Source organism: Nyctereutes procyonoides, unplaced genomic scaffold (genome assembly GCF_905146905.1).
Source record: "Nyctereutes procyonoides isolate TBG_1078 unplaced genomic scaffold, NYPRO_anot_genome, whole genome shotgun sequence".
NCBI lineage: Eukaryota > Metazoa > Chordata > Mammalia > Carnivora > Canidae > Nyctereutes > Nyctereutes procyonoides.
In genome coordinates this window covers 35,550,749-35,572,146 of record NW_026575030.1, presented here as the reverse complement: position 1 = coordinate 35,572,146, position 21,398 = coordinate 35,550,749, and the positions used below count along the sequence as shown (strand labels likewise).

Genomic DNA, 21,398 nt, shown 5'->3' with positions numbered 1-21,398 from the left:
ATTCAAGTGGGCATGTCATGCGTAAGATGGCCACAGGTCAATGAAATTCTTTGTCATTTCGACAGTTAATGGCAAACATGGAAGTATTTGCCATCTGCGCCAACTGTTGGTCTCCCCAGTTGAACAGATATGTGATTTTGTTTATAAAAAAATAATGTATTTTTGGGAAATGGCTTTATTTTTCTGAATGTAAAATGAAGTGCTGCTCATTATAAAATTACCAAAGAAGAATATCGATAAAGAAGAAAATAAATCATCTATAATCTTATCATATATCTGTTATTCATCTTTGAGTGATATCTGTCTAGACTTTTAAAAGAAGTTACCACTGGGGGATGGGCATTAAGGAGGGCACATGATATAATGAGTACCGGGGATTATGTAAGACCTATGAGTCACTGACTTCTACCTCTGAAACTAATAACACAATATATGTAAATTCATTAAATTTAAATTTTAAAAAATGAAGAGCAAAAAGGGAGTTAACAGCTGTTTCTTTGACATTTCCTTCAGTCTCACGGAAAGTCTGATGATCTGACCCACGTTCAGTCCTCTTTGCAGTATTAACTGAAATAATTTTTAGGAATTTAACTCGAGCAGATCTGTATTAAAAAGCATCTGGCCAAGGACTGGGTCCAGGACCCAGTGACACCCATTGCTGGGACCAAGTAATGAATAATTGGTGTTTATGAGGCAGAGCTGTCCCAGAGAGCTGGGGCTAGCTGCACACACCTGAGAGCAGGCTGCCTTACGAGGAGCGAACGCTTAAAGGAGCCCAGAGCTGAGGACTCCCTGGGCCCTGGTACTGTGCACGTTTTCAGCTTCATTTCTTATGACCCTGAGTGTCCTCTGAGCAGCGTGGCAGGAGCAGTGCAAGCCAGCCTGGGAGGTACAAGACCAGGGCTCCATGCTCTGTGTGCTGCACTGTATCCTGTGCGCTCTTTCAAAAGGAAATAAATGTGGTGCTGGGTGAAGCCCAACGTGTGCCTTGAGTTGGCTAAGCTGAAATATGAAACAACTACAGCCAGAAACAGACATTTTCATTTCACGCAAACGACTGGGGACTACCTTCTCTCACTGAAAAAGATTCATATAATATAGAATTTTACAAAGGAAACTCTCCACTGCGATTTCCCTCCTCTCTTGTTTTTAATCACTCATCCACTCATTTTACTTCTTTACTTTGCAGAGGTCTATTCAGGTTTTCCATTACTTCTCAAGTCAGTTTTGGTCAATTGTGTCATTCTAGGAATTTATCCATTTCATTGAAGTGTTCACTTTGTAGGCATATAAAGTTGGTTCTATTTCCTTAAAATGCTTGTACTTCCTGTAAGGTGTATACTCACGTATATTAATTTTATGGATCATTACAAAGAACCAGCTTGGGGTTCCACTGATATTTTCACATCTTTCCCTGTTTCTATTCTGTTGGTTTCTTCTCTGAGCTTTATGATTTCCTTCTATCTACTTTGAGTTTGATTTCTTCCTTCTTGCTTGTCAAGGTAAAAGACAAACTTTGATTTAGATTTTTCACCTTTAACTATGGAAGCATTTTATGACCTATATTTCCTCCTAAGCATTGCTTGAGCCACATCTCATACATTTTGATATATTGTATTTTTATTTTTATTCAGTTTAAAACATCGCACAATTTCCCCTGTGAGTTCTTTGACCATCAGTTTTTGGGAAGTCTGTAGTTTATTTTCCAAATATTTGGGGATTTTCAAATACCTTTCTACTTCGTATTTCTGATTTAATTCCGTTACAATAAAAAGTACTTTGTATTATTTCAATCCTTTTGTTTTTCTAAGACTTGCTTTATGGAATAGCATATAGTCCATCCTGAATATTATTCCATGTGTGCTTGAAAACATGCATTTTGCTGTTGCCATGTGGATAATATTCTTTAAATGTCAATTAGATCTTCTTGGTTAATAGTGTCGTTCGATGCTTTTATATTCTTATTTATTTTCTCTCTGCTCTTATTGATTACTGAGATAAAAGTAGCTAATCTCCAAATATGGCTGTTGTAGTTTCCGTTTCTTCTTAATTTTGTCAGGTTGTACTTCATTTGTTTTGGGACTTCGTTGTTACTAACATATACAATTAGTATATCTTTCTGATGTATTAACCCATTTATCACTATGAAATATTATGAACAAAACCATCTCTCACAATAGTCTTTATGTTGAGGTGTAGTTCATCTCATGTAAATATAGCCACTCTAACTCTGTTATGATTACTGTAGACAGGCATTTTTTTTCTCATACTTTTACCCTCACTTATTTGTATCTTTGAATTTTAAGTATTTCTTTTGTAGAAAGAGTAAGATCTTGCTTTTAGTTTGTTTGTTTGTTTTTTATCCATTCCACTTCTGCCTTTTGGGGTGGTGTATTCAGCTCATTCACATTTAATATAATTATTGATATAGTTGACTTATATCTGCCATTTTGTTTTCTATATATCTCATTTCTTTTTTTGTTCCTCTATTCTTCCACTGTCTTTTGTGTTGAACAAAACTTTTGGATACCATTTAATACCCTAATATTTTAGATGTAGTGTTTGAAGTTTTTTTTACTGTTAGTTGCTCTAGGGGTTGAAATATTCATCTTTAACTTTTACAATTCACTTAAAGCTAATACAGACTTAATTTCAGTAAAATATAGCATACCAGCACAACTTCATCTCATCTCTCCACATTCCCTTGTGTTACTGTCATACACATAGAACCTTCATGCATATTATAAACCTAATAATACTGTGTTAGAATTATGCCTTTAAACAATCTTCTGACATTGAAGAAATTAAGGAAGGAAGAGAAAAAACATATATATGTACACACATAATCTTCATTGGCTCACATATTTCTGGTGACCTCTATTCCTTCTTGCAGATCTGAGTTACTGTCTGGTCTCATTTCCTGTGTATTGAAGGACTTCCCTAGTTTTTCCCTGTAATTCAGGTCTGCTAGCAGTTAATTCTATCCATTTTTGTTTATCTTAGGAATGCCATTATTTTGCTTTTTTTTTTTTTAAGGATAATTTCACTAGACTATAGAATTCTTGGTTGACTTTTTTTCCTTTAGCACTTTATGTTATTCCTCTTCTTTTTTTTTTTTAAGATTTTATTTATGTATTCATGAGAGACACAGAGAGAGAGGGAGGCAGAGACACAGGCAGAGGGAGAAGCAGGCTCCATGCAAGGGAGCCCCATGTGGGACTTGATCCCTGGTCTCCAGGATCAGGCCCAGGACTGAAGGTGGCGCTAAAATGCTGAGACACCCGGGCTGCCCAGATGTGTAGTATTGTCATTCCTCTTTCTTGTGGCTTCCACTGTTTCTTATGAGAAGTTAACCATTGGAACACCTGAGTGGCTCAGGTCATGATCCCAGGGTCCTGAGATTGAGCCCTGCGTCAGGCTCTCTGCTAAGTGGGGAGTCTGCTTCTCCCTCTCCCTTTACTCCCTCCCCCTACTCATGCTTTCTCTCTCTCTCAAATAAATAAATAAAACCTTATTTTTTTAAAAAAAGGAGTTAACTATTAATCACATTGTTTTCCCCTTCTCTACAATGAGATCTTTTTCTCTGCTGCTTTCAGGATCTTTTCTTTTCTTTGGCTTTCAGGAGTTTGAATATAATGTGTCTAGTTGCATTTTCTTTTATGTATGTATCTACTTGGTGTTCATCAAGCTTCTTGAGTCTGGAAATAAATGTTTTTCATCAAAAGGGGAAGTTTTAAGCCATTTTATATATATAGATTCATTTATTTATTTTAGGAGGAGGGGCACAGGAAGAAAGAATCATAAGCCCCTGTTGGGCTTAGAGCCCAATGCAGGGCTTGATCCCAAGACCCTGAGATCATGACCTCAGTCAAAATTAAGAGTTGGTCACTCAATCAACTGATCCACCCGGGCACTCCTCAGCCATTATATTTTAAAATAATTTTCTGCCCCTTTCTTTCCTCTCTTTTTATGAGTCCCAATAAATAGATGCTGGAATTCTTTAAATTGTCCTACAGATCTCTGAAACTGTTTTTTTTCAATCTCTTTCTTTTTTGCTCTTTGGATTAGCATTCGATCACTCTCAATTCACTGAGGCTTCTACTATTTTAAATCAGCTGTTGAGTGAGTCCCCCTAGTGAATTTTTTATTCATTTATTATATTTTTCAACTTTAGAATTTCCATTTGGTTCTTTCATCTGGGTTTCCAAAAGCCAGTTTCTATTGGCTGCTTTTGTTTTGTTCTGTTTTCTTGAGTATGGGTTGTGCTCTTCTGTTTCTTGGCAATCTTGTAATGGTTATGTGAAAATAAAACTTTTATTTGTGAAAATAAAACTTTTGTTTTTATTTATTTATGTTTTTGAAAATAAAACTTTTAGATAACATATTGTAGCACTGTGCATTCTGTGTCATTTTTCTAAGGTTCACTGTATCGTGGGGTTTTGTTGTTGTTTCTTTGTATTAGTAACTTGCCTGCACTTAACTTCTGAAGTCTTTTGAAATTTCTGCTTAGTTTTGCTGTTTTGTTTTTTTATTTCTTAGCATTCGTTCCTTGTACCACCTCCCCATCCTTACCTGCCATGGCCTGTTTACATAGTTTAGTGGTCAACCAATGATTTGAGCAGACATCTGAATTTTCTAAGGCTTCCCTGTTTGAGGTATGTCTGTATAGAAAAACACTCTCAAAATTGCAGCCCAGCTCTCAGAGATACTTGGCTTTTGTTTTACCCTGGTCTTTTTTGGGTCCCCCCAGATGCAACACCATGCATCATTAAGTGGCAGGCGGGGATGAGTAGAGAGTTCCCTTCAGCCTTGTTACAGCTCTCACTATTAAATTTTGTCTGGAATATCATTGTCCTAAACCAGGCCTGTAACTTCAGACTAGCAAAGTTGTAGTCTTTCCCCATTTATTCTGAAATGATGCTTCACTTTTAGCCAGCAGTGTTGGGGTTTTCACACCCATCCTTCCCCTTTGCTCTTCTCCTCCCCCACCCCAATCAAGTCTGCCACTTCTCATTTTAGAGCTGTTGATTTTTTTCTGCCATTTTTAGGCCAATAATCTACCAAACAGCAAAGGGTGAAGGAGAAGACAGAGGATGAGAATGGTAGAGGCCAGAAGACCACAAGCTGCTGCCATTCCTCTCTGAAACTGTCATAATTTTCTAGGAATAAGCATTTCTTCTAGTTTTCACATAGTGGTTTTAGGCATTACCCCCCTCTATCCTTACTTTTATCCTTAAATTTTATCCTCAGTTTTGTTTTACTATGACAGAACCAACTCAATATGATTTAGGATATCTCAAGTGTTATTTTAGGGTCAACAAAACTGCCCTGATGAATATAGCTTAAAAATCTCAAGATTAATTGCTCTTATTTAATTCTTCCATGCTCTAGAGAAAAACTCTACTTCTAAAATGATGAAGTCCATGTCTGACGGGATGGATAGTACCTGTCTAAAATTAAGTTCATCCTCGGCACTGCTTCTTCGCACATTTACACTCCAGATCCATTCTCTACTCTGCACCCTTCTTTGGCCCATGGGAGGCTGACCTCCATGGACTGCCCATGAGGGCTGCCTTTCCCTCTGACTTCATTGGGTGTGACTAATGAGGAAATGGGTGGGAGAGTTGAGGGAAGAGAAGAACAAAATTGGCATGTTTTCCCACAACTCCCTTCTTGCCTGGTCACAGATGGCAATGGCTATGTTTTTGATTTGGTTTCGCTTTTTAACTGAAAGACACAGTTCTTGTCAGGCAACCCTTTCTTACAGCTCTTTATCTCACAGGGTTCCAGTAGTGGACATTCCTCTCATACCTTCCAGCCTAGGAGCTGTCATGGTTCCCTCCCTCTGCTGTTAACCTAGAGGTGCTTCACCATCCCTGTTCCCATTAGCCCAGGCTGCACCTCTGCAAACAGTTTCTTCCTTAAACTCATTCAACTAACCCTTTTGACTGTTGCATGTGTTTCCAGCCAGGACCCCAACTGGTGTATCATTTCTCCCTCCTCCCATTCTTTTTCCAGTCCCTTTGGTCCTCCAACTAGAGCTTACCCTCTAGAAATATCCTACTCCCAAATCTCTTCTTTTGATCAAAATTTAGTCTACTGTATGCTGTATTGGGTGGAAAGTCCACTAGAACTAGTCTCACTGGGAAGGCTGTTCTGAGGATGCTAATTGTGTTACCCATCCTGGGACATCTGAATTTTAAGGACTCATCCCTTTATAATCTCAGGCAAAACATTCCTACAGATGGAAATTCATATATAGGTGGTAAAGTCAATATTATCTGTGGTGTCCCTTGGGTAAAACAGGCCTGAATGTGGGGGGAGGTCAGAAGAGTCATTCCACAGGAAGAAAAGTTGCTTGATCCAGTGTTTCCTAAAACACACACATCAAAGTGATAGTCCTGCAAAAGGCTTTGAAAAAACAGTAAGAGAGTTAGGGCACCTGCGTGGCTCAGTCAGTTAAGCATCTGCCTTCTGCTCAGGTCTTGGGGTCCTAGGACTGAGCCCCATGTTGGGCTCAAGTAATGATCTTGTGATCCTGGGATTGAGTCCTGGGTTGGGCTCCCTGCTCTGTGGGGAGCCTGCTTCTCCCTCTCCCTCTGCTGCTCCTTCTGCTCATGCTCTAATGAATGGATAAAATCTTTAAAAAAAAAAAAAAAGCATGTTTCTCTTGTGAAATAATTTTTTTACCCACCTCTTGAAAAGAGAAATTGTATATTAGCTCACTAAAGCTATGAGAAGTTCTTTTTTAAAAAAGATTGTATTTATTTATTCATAAGTGACACAGAGAGACAGAGAGGCAGAGATATAGGCAGAGAGAGAAGCAGGCTCCACACAGGGAGCCTGATGTGGGACTCCATCCCGGGACTCCAGGACCACACCCTGGGCCAAAGGCAGGCGCTAAACCACTGAGCCATCCAGGGATCCCAAGCTATGAGAAGTTCTATGGTAAATAAACTGGATTTACTTTGAGCCAGTTGTGTTCCAAATAAGAACAAATTTTCTTCAGAATGCTTTGACTTTGCTAACAGCACTCTCTCTGGGACATTACATAGAAATTTTTGTAATAAGGCAAATTATTTTCTCCTAGAGAATTTGAATACTTAAGCCTTTCACATGTGGGTAGATGGACTGTACCTACTATTAGGTAGTCTTAATTAGATAGCATTACTCTCCCTTGTTTCTGAATTTTACCTCATCTTTTATTTTAATATTTAATTTTCCAAGAATTATGGTCCTACGAAGTTATAATAAGTATAATAAAAAGATCTGAGAATCTTATGCCAAATCCATGCATTGTTCAATTGCTTTTAACTTGTTTTTTTTTCCCACCATAAATAATTAATTATGTTTTCTGGAGGATCTTATAGCATAAACTCAATGAATGAATCATCAGTAGAGTCTAATCAGATGTAATTGTAATATCATCATTAATTTGGAATACTTTCATATTTTAAAGCCACATAATTGGAAGCACAGGGTCCCTCCCATCCTGTCTTTCATAAAGTTGTTTGCATACCAGCTTCAGTCTTACTGAAGAATGACTTACCAGAATAAAGAAAAATCACACAGAGAGATAAGTTGTTTCTGTAAAATAAAGGTGCTCCAAAGATCCTTTAAAATAAGGAGGCATCTTGGGCACCTGGCTGGCTCAGTCAGATAAGCATCTGACTCTTGGTTTTGGCTCAGATCATGATCTCAGGGTCCTGGCTTCTGGGATTGAGCCCCACATCGGGTTCCCTGCTCAATGTGGAGTCTGCTCCTCCCCCCACTCTCTTGCTCACTTTCTCTCTCTCTAGAATGAATAGACAAAATATTTTTAAAAAATAAGGCATCTTTTAGTCCAGCTATTTTATTCAGTGCATATTATTGAAAATAATTTAAACAATAGACAAATTTATAAAGCGTAAATCCGAAGTTCGAGGTAATTCCCTATTAGTAACTACTACTAACAGTTTGAAACCTCTTGAACTTTAAAATACATATTCATATATAATATATATTTGTGATGTATATATATATAGATAAATAAATATACTATAATGATAAAGATTAAAATAAAAATAGATGACCATCAAAAAGAGATTTGAAAATTGGTCTTTTTTCTATACCCTATGACCCATTTTTCTGAGTGTGGAAGCTTTGAATGGCAGCTGCCATTTTGATATGTTTTTCATTTTCTCTTGGCAACAAAAACCTCAATTTTGTTGACCTTAAAATTCTCATTTCCTGACAGGTGCCCAGCAGAACCACATACCTTTCCCCCCCAAATTTCCTACAATATTTTTAACTGCTTCAAGCTTGTCAGGACAGATCTGCTTAGTCCAGCTATCTGCTAAACTTCATTTCGAGAACTCAACTCATTAAAAAGTACTACAGAAGCCTCATGTTTATTTATTATTTGAACATGACTTATGAAGCCATCATTCAAATCTCTGATTGTACTCACTAGTGTATTTCATAACAAACATAAATCCATAAGCCTTTTTATATTCTGATGTCTCCATGTGGTCAGCCACATATATTTAATGAAAAGCTATCTTTTTTTTTTTATCCTCCTGGCAAATTTCAAACATATGTGGAGTTATCCAATGCACAGGCAGGCACAGACTTCCTATGTGACCTTGGACAATCTTGCTCTATATCCTGATTTTATAAATCTACAGGATGGAGAACATTGTCATGCAGATCACTTTTCAAAAATATTATAATAATTAGAAATTGTGAAGTGGTTCAGATTTATCAGTTAAAGTTTTACCATTTTGGAGATGCCAATCATGCATCATGCTCATAAATCTGTGAAGCCATTAAGTAATCACTCAGCATGTACCACAGGCTGCCTTACTGACCTGAAGGAGCAGGATATACCCTTTCTGTGTCCCTGCCTGTCTCCCCTGTTCTTGCCTTCCCCAGATTTCTGCAGACTGGTATGTGTAACACAGGCTTGAGGCAGGGACAGCTTTGGCAGCTTTGGGCGCTGTCCCAACTGGTTCACTTGGTTTGAGTCTATATCCCTGTTGGGCTGTCCTTAGTCATACACCTCTGGGGCTAACCTCAGGATTCCTGCCTGAATTATTCTACCTGAATTCCACCTGAATTTTTCTCACTAAAGCTGACCTTTTTCATAACCAAAGCTAATCACTGAACACCCTTGTTTCTGGATCTGTGCTCTGTGGATCAACCAGGGCATCCTTGTTCCTCATTTCCTCATCCTCTGCATGATTCCTGCTTGAACAGGAGGAAACAGATTTCTGCAAAGAAATCTCCAGTCCTGAGATCCCTTATCTCTCCCACATCCTCTGTAGGTCCTGGCTGATCTAAATGGGCATCTACCTTGCCCATGTTTCAAAAGTCCATGTTCCTGCTTAGGCAATCTATGCAGTTTCCTTTTGAGCCTGGGGTTTCCATGTTCCTTGCCAGGTGTCCTCTTTTAGGCACAAAGCTCAACTGCTCAAAACTGCCCCACAACTGGGCCCTCTCCTCCTGAATAGATCTCCATTCTTGTGTCCTACTTAACTGTTGGCTGGATCCTTCTAATTCTTTTTTGTCCTCTGGTCCCTCCATGAACCTGAAACTTCTATTCCCTTGAGCTCTTGGTCTGTGGGCATCGAGGCCTGCTTCATTCAACCCGATACCCTGCTAATGGATGGTCCTGAACAAAAAGTTCTCTGGCCAAATAGGTTTAGAAAAAGCTCTGTTAAAGTGGTTATTCAGGTTTACTTTTTGTAGGACTTACCTAAGCTTTTAATATACTATATGCATCCATGAAAGCGAAAATAAGAGCTTTTCCAGATATATCTGTTGAGGTGAATTTATCCTCAAATTTTCTTAAAAGGGCTGTTCTATGAAATGTATTTTGAAAAATGCTCTTTTAGAAGATTACGGAATCTCCATGGTCTCTTTCAGTTTTACAGATTCTGATTCAATGATTCACAAGAAATGTTTGGGGAGGAAAGTGATTGAAGTGGAAAAATCTGTTAGTTTTAGTCAACCCCGTTCAGAGAATAAAGAACACCGTATTTTCATTACTAGGAAGTTGTTTTCTATTAATGGAACAAGGAGAAAGCAGAAGATTAGCATTCTTTTATTTATTCAATAATTGTGAGAATATTTATTGAGATCTATAGCATGCCAGACATTATTGCAGATGCTGGAGTTTTTATGATGGATAAGAGCAATACTCCCCTGCCCCAAGAACCTTAGAGAAATCAGCGAGAGTAAGATATCCTGCAGGCCATTTAATATTTTTGTTCTGAGTCTGTGCATCAAAAGCCTCATTTTTTAAGTTGTTCTTAAAGTTTATGTGCATCCCCTTTTGTAGTAAACCGGATCCAGGTTTGTCATTTTTCTATAATTAAAACCAGTGGAATCCATGAGCAAATATCTATAGACACACAATATGCAGCAGATGTATGTACACACAAATGCATACAAACCATATACGCAGATACAGCCCAGATCATCTTTATCTGACTGATGCCAAAAATAAACACTACCATTGACATATACATGAGTTTTTCAGAGCATCATTGAGAACACCTATATCTTAAAATAACCAGGAGGCACTTGTGAAAATGCAGATTCTTGGACTGTGCTCCAAATACTCGGAGGGCTCAGGAATATGCATGTTAAATCAGTGCTATGTATCACACTTATGCACACTAATATTTAGGAACCTCTGATTACCAAGACACTGGATTGTGTGTTGCGAGCTGGCGCTCATTGCCTAGTGGCCCTAGATTGGACAGAGGGACTCCCATTGGCTGGAGTGAAAGTTGCCAGGAAAGAAGGTTGGCACCCAGTGTCCCAGTGGGACCAGGTAAAAAGGCATCTGGCACATAACAGTGTTCAAAAAGCATCAATCCCCTTTCCTCCATTGTGCCTCAAAGAAAGCACAACCAACAGCTGAGCACACCTGGGGGCTTCTCACTCTTTCCTCCCCTGTTTAATATATTTTATTTTGTTTCCATGTGAACTCACTTTTGAGGAGATCGCTGGATTCTCTCCAGAGGCCTAGGAGAACCCTCCCAGGCTAATTCATATGCTGCTTTCATTATTGTTTTTAAATTAGATTCAAATATTGATAAAAATCCAAATATCAGAATACAGAGGCTTGTGGGATTTTTCTTCTCATGTAACATGAAAATTTAAGAGCGTACTGGTTTCAGATCAAAACTCTAGAAGCCTCCATCACCACATTTCCTGTTTGTTACTGAGCAAAGTACACACAAAAGATTTTAAGACACAGAAGAGAGAAAACTGAGGTATGGTTAAACAAGTTTTACTGGCACACTGCTTCTGAAATAACCGAGCAACTTTACTTAGAAAAAAAAGTTTGTAGGAGAATTTTTCATCCTTACATTTGCCTTATGGCTACATAAGGATTTCTCTGACAAAGAAAGCATGTCAGGTAAGTGGTATTTTTAATTCATTTCTTCTATTCCTATGCCTAAAAAATTACTAAAAAATTTCCATGTCTCCAGCCAAAAAACCATTTAAGATTTGGGAAGTAAATTAGTTTATATATTATTTTTATTTTTATTTATTTATTTTTTTACATATTATTTTTAAATGTTAGATAATCTTTAGTATAATTAGAACATACTTGGAAATATTTTAATGAATATGTTATTTTTTCAAAAAGAAAAAAGTTCTATAACATAAAGCTAGTTGCAGCTGTCAGTAAGTGTTCACTGATAATTAAGCCATTTATAGTATCTGTTATTTTTGAAGAAATTTTTGTTGATGATGCATATTCCTCTTTTGTCTAATTATAAAGCAGGTTAGTAGTAACCACATTCTAATTCCTTTGAGTTTAAGAATTGTGTTATCTTCCCAGAAATTAATCCAATTGTCAATAGTAGGGAGATGACTAGTCTCCAAAGGCCAGTGAAAACTCCGTCTCCGTGGCATGGATCCCAAGGCTCAAATTCCCATCAATTAGCTGAGCGTCTGTTCCACGTTGGTGGTTTCATTTCTCTTTTAATGTCTTATGTACTTTTAATTTCTTTAATAAACACCTTTTTGTTGTAAAATAAAACACATATAAAGTAGGAAAACTGAAATATATATGAAACAAAAAAATTTACATACTTCACATCACCTTAAAAAAACACGAGATATTATGTTGTATTTCCTTCCTACTTTTTTATTCAATATGTTCTACATGGTTTGCTTTTCATACCTGAAATAATAATGAACATAAAATCATATATCCAGATTTTTTGCTAACATTAGAAAATAACTCTTTGCCTTTTTATGATAATTTCTGCTTAATCATTTTAGATGAATGTGGGCAATGACATCCATTGGGTTAATTGTAGTTTCCTTAGTTATTTCTTTATTGTTGGACATTTATGTTGTATCCAGTTGTACGATATTTCAAATGACAGGAAGATGAACATCTCTGTACTTTTTCTAGGTTAAGGGTTTTTTTTTAGGAATAATTTCTAGAATTGGCATTACTGAGTGAGAGGTTATGAACAATGTAAGTCTCATTATTATTAAGTTGCTTTTCCAAGAGTGATGTCAATCACTCTCATCCTAGCATGTTTCTCCTGAACAGGCTGGAATCATCTAAAAAATCTCTATGCATAAAGGTGTAATATGCCAACCCATTGTTGATAATGTATTACTTTGATTATAATGAACATTTTTACATGGGTTTTTAAACTGTTTATCATCATACAACCTGAACATTGTCTGATTATACCTTTTGCTTAATTATAGTGCTTTTAATATCAATTTGTATGAGCCATTGATAGGGTAAAGTTATTATATATAATTTCTATGAATTTGCTTCCCAGTATTTTGTTTGCTGGCTTTTAGAATCAATTGATTGGATTCATCACACAGGGAGCATAAGCCTGACATATGGTTTGCACACCTGTCTTTATTTTTTCCAGGTTCATAGATTGGCAGAGAACAAAAATAACTATTCCAGTTTTGCTAGTGCCTGCAAAAAATAGATATAGCAATACTATGAACAGTGGCCATGAGCGAGCGGATGGTGTTGGAGAATTCAGGAAGGGTGGGAATGAAAAGGTAGTGAATATGACATTCAACTATCTTCAGGATTAATTAATTCTAATTTTATGAGGGATATGATAACATTTCTTCCATACCATTTCATAGTTTAGATTTTCCCTTTAGAGTTAATACAGGAGTTCCTCTATTGTCAGTTGAGACCTTTTCCAATGCCACAGAAGAGATGAAAATACCATTAAAGACCCATAGATCTTAAAAGGAGGAGAAAAAACGTTCATGTAAAAAAAGAGTCAGATGATAGGATTTTTTTACATTTAGATAGGTGAAGTTAAAAAGTGTGAAAAGCAAAATCATTCCTAGTTAAGTAAAACAACGTAAGAAAAGAAAAACTCAAACCTTTCCCTTTCTCCTGCCTACATGCTTTGCACTCACTGTATCAATAAATGGGCCAATATCATAATTCCTCTCATGTTTCTACATGCACATAAAATCAATATTAGCTGAACCAACTGGTGAGAACAACTCCTGTGGGCTACCGTTAATTTAGTTTGCACAGTGATCCACACTTAGTTACACATTGCTGGTTTCCAAAAAAAAAAAAAAAAAGGATTTTCATTGTCTTTACTCTGTTTCCTCTTCCCTTGAGCTTCAATTGCCTTTCTGAGAACAATGAGCCTTTCCTTTAGAGACAAGGTAGGACTAATTTATGAATCATCTTTTAAACTTAGGTGTTCTTTAAATTAAAGATGGGTCAAAGACAATATGTTTCATCATTTAATCTAGGTAATGGTTTTAAGGAAGGTCAATCCAGGAAAGATTGTCACTTACGGGTCTCAGCTTTGAGAAGTGAATGCCCATAAATTGCTAGTTAATAGTAAACATCATTATCCTCAACACAAAGGTTTGTAAAGTTAGAAAAAAACCCTAATAATAATAATAATAATAATAATAATAATAGTAAACATCATTATCAGTCATATTTCCAGGCTTTTTGTATTTTATTTAATTCTCTCAGTATTCCAGAACTAGAAAGAAGAGAGAAAAAAAATTAACAGGCCTTCTTAAAATAATAAAGAAACACAGTAGTTAAAATTTTGTTGGATGACAGTTTCCCAAACACCCATGGCATCTTCAGAGGATCTCACCAAGGTGCTTCTCCAACAGAAAACAATAAGCATGTATATAAAACAGAGTAGTGAATACAGATAAAGACTCATCAACAGCAGGGACTTTGGCAACATTGCAATGCCAATAGGATTTCTCAAGTTGACCAATCCCAATTCAAGTTTCTTTATAAATGTGACAAGTAGTCCAGTACTGGAGGAATAATTACATACTGTCTTAAAAATCTCCCCCCACTTCATTCCACGTGTATGTTCTCCTTAACAAATTCAGTAAGGGGACGCCTGGCCTGGGTGGCTCAGTGGTTGAGCGTCTTGCCTTTGGCTCAGGGCATGATCCCAGAGTCCCCACATTGAGTCCCACATCCAGCTTCCTGCATGGACCCTGCTTCTCCCTCTGCTTGTGTCTCTGCCTCTCTCTCTCTCTCTCTCTCTCTCTCTTTCTCTCTCTCATGAATAAATAAATAAAATCTAAAAAATAAAAAACAAATTCAGTAAGTGTTGGTTAAGAGCAATCATGATGTACTAGAAAGAGGGACCTTGGTGTCACACAGATGAGAATCTGAACTCCAACTTTACAATTGGCTTAGTGAGGTTCAAAAAGTCACAGGGCGAGTAAGTGACTACACTCAATCTGCCTGTGCACTTTGAAGCAGACATTCCAATGCCCCGTATTGCTTATTGTCCCTCTCCCCATCACCATCCATTTCTCAAATAACACTCTGTTCATAACAGACACTCATTTAAGGTTGACAAATTTCAATGTTGCATTAAAAACAACATTTTATTGACTCAAAAGCCTGGGAGTGGATTTGAGAATCCCTTCCTGCGCTTCTATCTATGACTCTAATGGCTTTTATTGGTGGGGTAATGGGGATGGGTAGTGGTGGAGTCGGGGGCTGTGAGAATACTGACAACGCACCACAAATTGTCATCAAGAATGCACCAAGTGCCACACCAAACCATCATCACAGTAAGAAAAATTCTTGTTACTCATAGGATCCATAGGGATGGTTATAGCAGAACTTTTTTTTTTGAACTTTCCAGTGTGCCTAAAGTAGATGCACATATTTGTGGAAGGCAACAAGGAGATGGTCACCACTCTGACAGAATTTATAAGCCAAGGAAGAGAAACAATCATGAAACACCATATACTATAAACTTACACAATTGTCTCAGTTACAGACTCCATGAGGGAAAAACAAGGCATTTTATGTATTGCTTTTCCATTGTTAGTTATGCAAAGGCTTCTATATGAATCAAACCTGCTGGCGGACAAACAATACATTTGCTCAGCTGAGTTTCCCTCCAGAGCACATGCAAGTGTGAATCCCAGATACAGTGCCTGCCAACTACTGTTGGCTTTAAAGGAGTCAGAGTTCTTGTAATCAAAGCTACAATGATTAGCCGATTAGCCCCCGGCAATTGAAAGCTAGATAGAAACTTAAATCATGCTTTTCCTAGCTGTCATGGCCTCACTAATAACTTCCTGAGGCCTTTGGTAAAGGCCTTAGTGTAAAGAACTAAATTCCAATTGTGTGGGAGCTCTTTTTAAATTGATAAAAGTTTTTTAAAGGGAATTATTTACAATTATGGAATAATGATACTAAAGATGGCATTTGTTGGGCAAGAATTTTTGAGCACTTTTGTGCATCTAATATTATAAGAAGCATTCTCTACACTGAATGGATACCCACATGGGTCTGGAGAGAATCATACTGCATATGGAACACAACTGGGTGAAGGGAGGTGTGAAGGTATGTGTGCGCATGGGCATGTGAGCATTTACATAGATTTGCCATTCAGGTTGAAAATCTCCACCATTTAGCTACTTAGTCAATACATTTAGTACATAGTAGCTAAATGCATATATTTTTTTGCATATGGAGGCATTAATTGTTAGCAATCAAAAAATTAGGAAAGCTGAGGCCCCTGGCTGGCTCAGTTGGTGGAGCATGTGACTCTCGATCTCAGGGTCATGAGGTTGAGCCCCACACTGGGTATAGAGATTACTTAAAAATAAAATCCTTTTAAAAAATTATGAAAGCCATCCAGAATGTCATGAAATATAAAGCTTCTAAATGAAAATCTTCCTGGTTAAAGCTCACATCACATTACACAAGGAAAAGAATCTTGGAAAACAGAAGAAGGTTAGATAGGAGTTGGAGACTCCTGAAATCAGAGGAAAACCAGAGACCGTGCTAAACCAACTCCATATTTTAGAATTTGGCATGTGTTTTCAAAAACCTCCAGTTGATTACGTGAAACAAATTTATCATTACAGTAAATGACTAAACCGAGCCCTAGGAGAATGTACAGTGTGGTCTAAGTTCTTGCCTTACTGTTGCTAACATATTTCACGAAAATTTCTAGGACTTTCCTTAAGACCTTTATGCAAAATGTAGGCTCATGACATTGATTTGGTTGTTACTTTGTACTTGAGAGCAAATTATCTTCTTGTCCCAATTAATGGGCTGATACAACTTTTTCAGTGCTCCTTTTAATTAAAAAGGATAAAGGGAAACTTCTAATTGAAATACAATTTTGCACAAATGGTAGGGTATATTATAGCTAGAGTCAGTGTAATTATAAAGATAAGATGAGGGGTTTTGCCTTGAAGTATACCTTTTTATACAGTGTTCTATTTTATTTACCCAAACCACAACTATTTATTGAATCTATACTAAATACTAGAGGCTATGAGAACTGGAAAGGGAAAAACCCCTACTAAGTATGAAGTAAATTGTTAGTTCTCTCAAGGATAAGTTCTAGAGAACTATTTTTCTTTTTTATGTATGTATTTGCTTACTTTCCCCTCCCCCAGAAAAAGAAGTATTCAAAGTACATTGAAGTATATAGTACAGTATAAAAGATAACCAAATAGATCAAGACAAAGTAAAATAAGGAGGGAGGGATATGATTAGGCCACAAAAATGGGTATCGCATAGCCCCAGAGATTTGCCTAAGATAGATTGTGTATGAAATGATACATAAATACAGACAGATGGCCAATGGTAATAATCACATGAACTATAAGAATGAAAATGTGCCAGTTCTTGAGATTCCCAGCTTCTTCTACCTAAGATGCCAAGTGATACATTAAACAGTATCTTCTAGTCCATAGAATCTTTATAATTAATGAATTCAATAGCAAGTTTCACACAATTGATTCTTTTCCTTAAATCAAAATTAATTTTGCCCTGATAACATAGGCAGAAACTGTACAAAATGGAAGAGAACAAAAAGAACAACAAAGTGTTTTAATTTTTATTTTCTGACTACAACCTGAAGTTCAATATTTTGTTGACATTTTAGGGCAGATTGTCAGCTGAAATGGAAACAGCTTTGATATTCTCTTAAAACATTTTAGGGGGATCCCTGGGTGGCGCAGCGGTTTGGCGCCTGCCTTTGGCCCGGGGCGCGATCCTGGAGACCCGGGATCGAATCCCACGTCGGGCTCCCGGTGCATGGAGCCTGCTTCTCCCTCTGCCTGTGTCTCTGCCTCTCTCTCTCTCTCTCTCTCTCTCTCTCTATCATAAATAAATAAAAGTTAAAAAAAAAACATTTTAGGAACATTAACTGGGACATGTCCCAGAATAGGAAGCTATCGAAGCCAGTTCTATCTCCCTTTAGAAGTAGATCTTGGGAGACTCCCTGGGTGGCTCAGCGGTTCAGCGTCTGCCTTCGGCCCAGAGCCTGATACTGAGTCCCAGGATTGAGTCCCACATCAGGCTCCCTGCATGGAGCCTGCTTCTCCCTCTGCCTGTGTCTCTGCCTCTCTCTCTCTCTCTCTCTCTCTCTCTGTCTGTCTCTCATGAATAAATAAATAAAAATCTTTAAAAAAAAAAAAAGAAAAAAAGAAGTAGATCTTGGGAGAACCCATAGGCAGGGTGAAAATTTCCTTCCAAAATCAGTTTTACATCCTTTCAGCATGTGCATGGGTGAATGATCAAGGTTCCAAAGTATATGCCTTAGTATTTGATGTAATAATTCTAGACAGGACTATTTTTTTTCCAATTACAAATTTTCTGAAGTAAACATTTTTTCTTTTTTTTTCAAGTTTTTATTTAAATTTCAGTTAGTTAACATATATTGTAATATTAGTTTCAGGAGTAGTTTAGTGATTTATCACGTAAAATACAACACCTAGTGCTTATCACAAGTGACCTTCTTAATGCCCATCATCCATTTAATCCGCCCCCCAACCTCCCTCCAGCCACCTTCAGTTTTCTATGACTTGCCTCTCTTTTGTTCCCTATGCTCATCTGTTTTATTTCTTAAATTATACATATGAGTGAAATCATATGATATTTTCTTTCTCTGACTTATTTCACTTAGCATATACTGTCTAGCTCCAACCATGTCATTGAGAATGGCAAGATTTAATTCTTTCTGATGACTGAGTAATATTCCATTGTGTGTATATGTGTATACACAACATCTTCTTTATCCACTCATCAGTAAATGGACATTTGGGCTCTTTCCATAATTTGGCTATTGTTTATGATGCTTCTATAAACATCATGGTGCATGTATCCTTCAAATTAGTATTTTTATTTCCTTTGGGTGAATACCTAGTAGTGCAATTGCTGGATGGTAGGGTAGTTCTATTTTTAACTTTTTGAGAAAATTCCACATTGTTTTCGAGAGTGGCTGCACTAGTTTGCATTCCCACCAGCAGTGCAAGAGGGCTCCCTTTTCTCCATATCCTCCCTAATAGCTGCTGTTTTCTGTATTGTTAATTTTAGCTATTCTGAGAGGTGTGAGGTGGTATCTCATCATAGTTTTGACTTGTATTTCCCTGATGATAAGTGATGTTGAGCATCTTTTTATGCGTATGTTAGCCATCTGTATGTCTTTGGAAAAATTAGATTTGACTATTTCTGACATAAGATTACAAGTCCCCCAATTTGGCCAAAAGGTAAATCATTAATATATCTATCAAATGCAAACAAAGCAACTTTCTCATCAGCTGTATAAAAAATTAGTTGTGATATGTTCTTACATAAGCTATATTATATTATACTATGTTATGGTATATAATTTACTAGGCTGAAAAAATAATAATGGATATTTGTCTAAAACAATTTGAATTTTAAGCAGTTACATTTTTGTCCATTCTTCCTCTAATAATAACCAGACAAACAACTATTTCATGAGGCCACTCTTGATTAATGATAACCATGTTATCAGTATATAGGAAAACCCTTATTTGTGTCTTCTCATAGTAGGAGCTTGTGTATTTAATAAGTAAAAATGGAAACATTAGTCTTCAAGGAAAAGTTGAAGAGATTGAAAGCACATCCCATTTCATATCTCTGAAAGTTATTGTGCATTTCGTGAAGAGATTATTTTTTCTCACCCTGACTCTTATGTTATTAACATTCCAGTTTTATGCAGGCATATATTTCCTAGGGTTGTATCTGGCTCAGGCTGCTTACCTCAACTTAGTGGTCTTTTTCTAAATTCCTTTTTCCCAGAGATTTCACTGACCCTAACCAAACTCCCAAAGACTGATTTTTAAACAAGAAAATAAAATTTTATATTTCTAGTGGTGGACCCCATAAATTTAATCAGATCACTAGCTGTTAGCACCAACTTCCTTGTATCAAGTTTCCTGGAAAAAATACAATAGTCTATAGGGTTTTTGGTAAATGTAGATTCAGGACAGAAAGATTTAGGATGTTGTTGATGAGCACTTTCACCAAGATTACAGTGACCTAATGTGCTACCCTCCTTCTCACAGAGATCTCTTTCTAGCTGCTGGGAGATAGGTCTTTTCTCAGTAGTACCAGAGACAAATGGAATAGAATCTTCAACTTGTCTCTCCAAGGTTGTGAGTGTGCTTAGGCCCCATACTTGCTCAGAACCTTGCTGTTGGCCCTGGTCATTACATTGCCCATCTTTACTCCACTTGTCTTTTATTTAGTCAGTTAACACATGTTTAGTAAGAACATACTTTGTGCTAAATAGGTTGCAGAAATAAAATTAGGAGTCTTACTGGTAGTAATATGAGAATTAGGATAACAATAGTTTCTAGGGACACCTGGGTGGATCAGCAGTTGAATGTCTGCCTTTGGCTTAGGGCGTGATCCCGGAGTACCGAGATCGAGTCCCATATCGGGCTCCCTGCATGGAGCCTCCTTCTCCTTCTGCCTGTGTCTCTGCCTCTCTCTGTGACTCTCATGAATAAATAAAATCTTTAAAAAAAAACACAATAGTTTCCAGAAATATATTGAATAAGCCATGGGAATAAAAGGAACAGAAAATACTGTCAGTGGGATTGTAATAGTGTTGTATGGACACAGATGGTAGCTACACTTGTGAGTATAGCATAACATATAGAAACGTTGTACATCTGAAACTTATGTAACACTGTATATTGGCCATGCTCAAATACAATTAAAAAAATAATAGCTAACATTTATTGAGCGTCTTATTAGTGAGGAACACTCTTCTATAAATCTCAATCTCCACAAAAATAGGTACAACAAGGATATGGAGGCATGAAGACCAACATGAATATGACCTTTCCATTCTTTGATAAGTTCACAGCCAAGTGGAGAGAGATTTTAATATATAAATGTTGACCTATAAATATATAAATGATAAATATTACCTCAATATTCATTGAACTATAGAGAGATATAAAAGATATCACTTGGGGTAGATAGGTAGCATAGAGTGAATGCTTCAAAGAAAAGGTAGTCCTGAAGAATGACTAGTAATTTGTCAAATGGGTAAGGGGAAAGGCATTTAAGGGAAAGGGGCAAACATACCGAGACATAGGGGCATGAAGTGGTAAGTATGGTATCTATTGAGAAACCTAAGTGCTTCAGAGTGATTGGAGCATGGTATATTATTGCTCAGGCATAACAAACGGGTCCTAAAAGATAGGAAATCTAAAGTAACATTTTGTGGAAATAGTTCATGGAAAGGAAAGAAAATTAGAATCTGACTAACTTCAAACAAGATTACAAGTCACCCAATTTGGCCAAAGGTAAATCATTAATATATCTATCAAATGCTTCATTTGAAACAAAGCAACTCACCCTCTACAGTCACTATGCTTGGGGCAGAGATAGGAGCAAGCACCTCCTCATGAGGGACCCACATCAGAGGCTCCAGAAAAAAGACAAAAGAACAACTTCCCCGAAAAACCACAAAGGAGGGGACTATATGAGACAGTGTGTGGAAAGATAGTAGCTGCCAGGAATGGCAGTTGATGTAGTGTGGATGAACCAAAATAGTTATGCACATAAAATCAGGGCCAACTGAAACAACAGGGAC

At 37.1% G+C, this 21,398-nt stretch overlaps 1 protein-coding gene across 1 annotated transcript in view; it reads left to right on the top strand.

Annotated features, from left to right (window-relative positions):
* Positions 1 to 11,273: 11,273 nt before the first annotated feature.
* LOC129503908 (T-cell receptor-associated transmembrane adapter 1) overlaps positions 11,274 to 21,398 on the top strand; it is a 35,029-nt gene continuing 24,904 nt past the window's right edge. Inside the window, exon 1 of the mRNA XM_055316380.1 lies at positions 11,274 to 11,410. Coding sequence (XP_055172355.1) covers positions 11,404 to 11,410 — 7 coding nt within the window. The 5' untranslated portion in view covers positions 11,274 to 11,403. The remainder of the gene's footprint in view (positions 11,411 to 21,398) is intronic.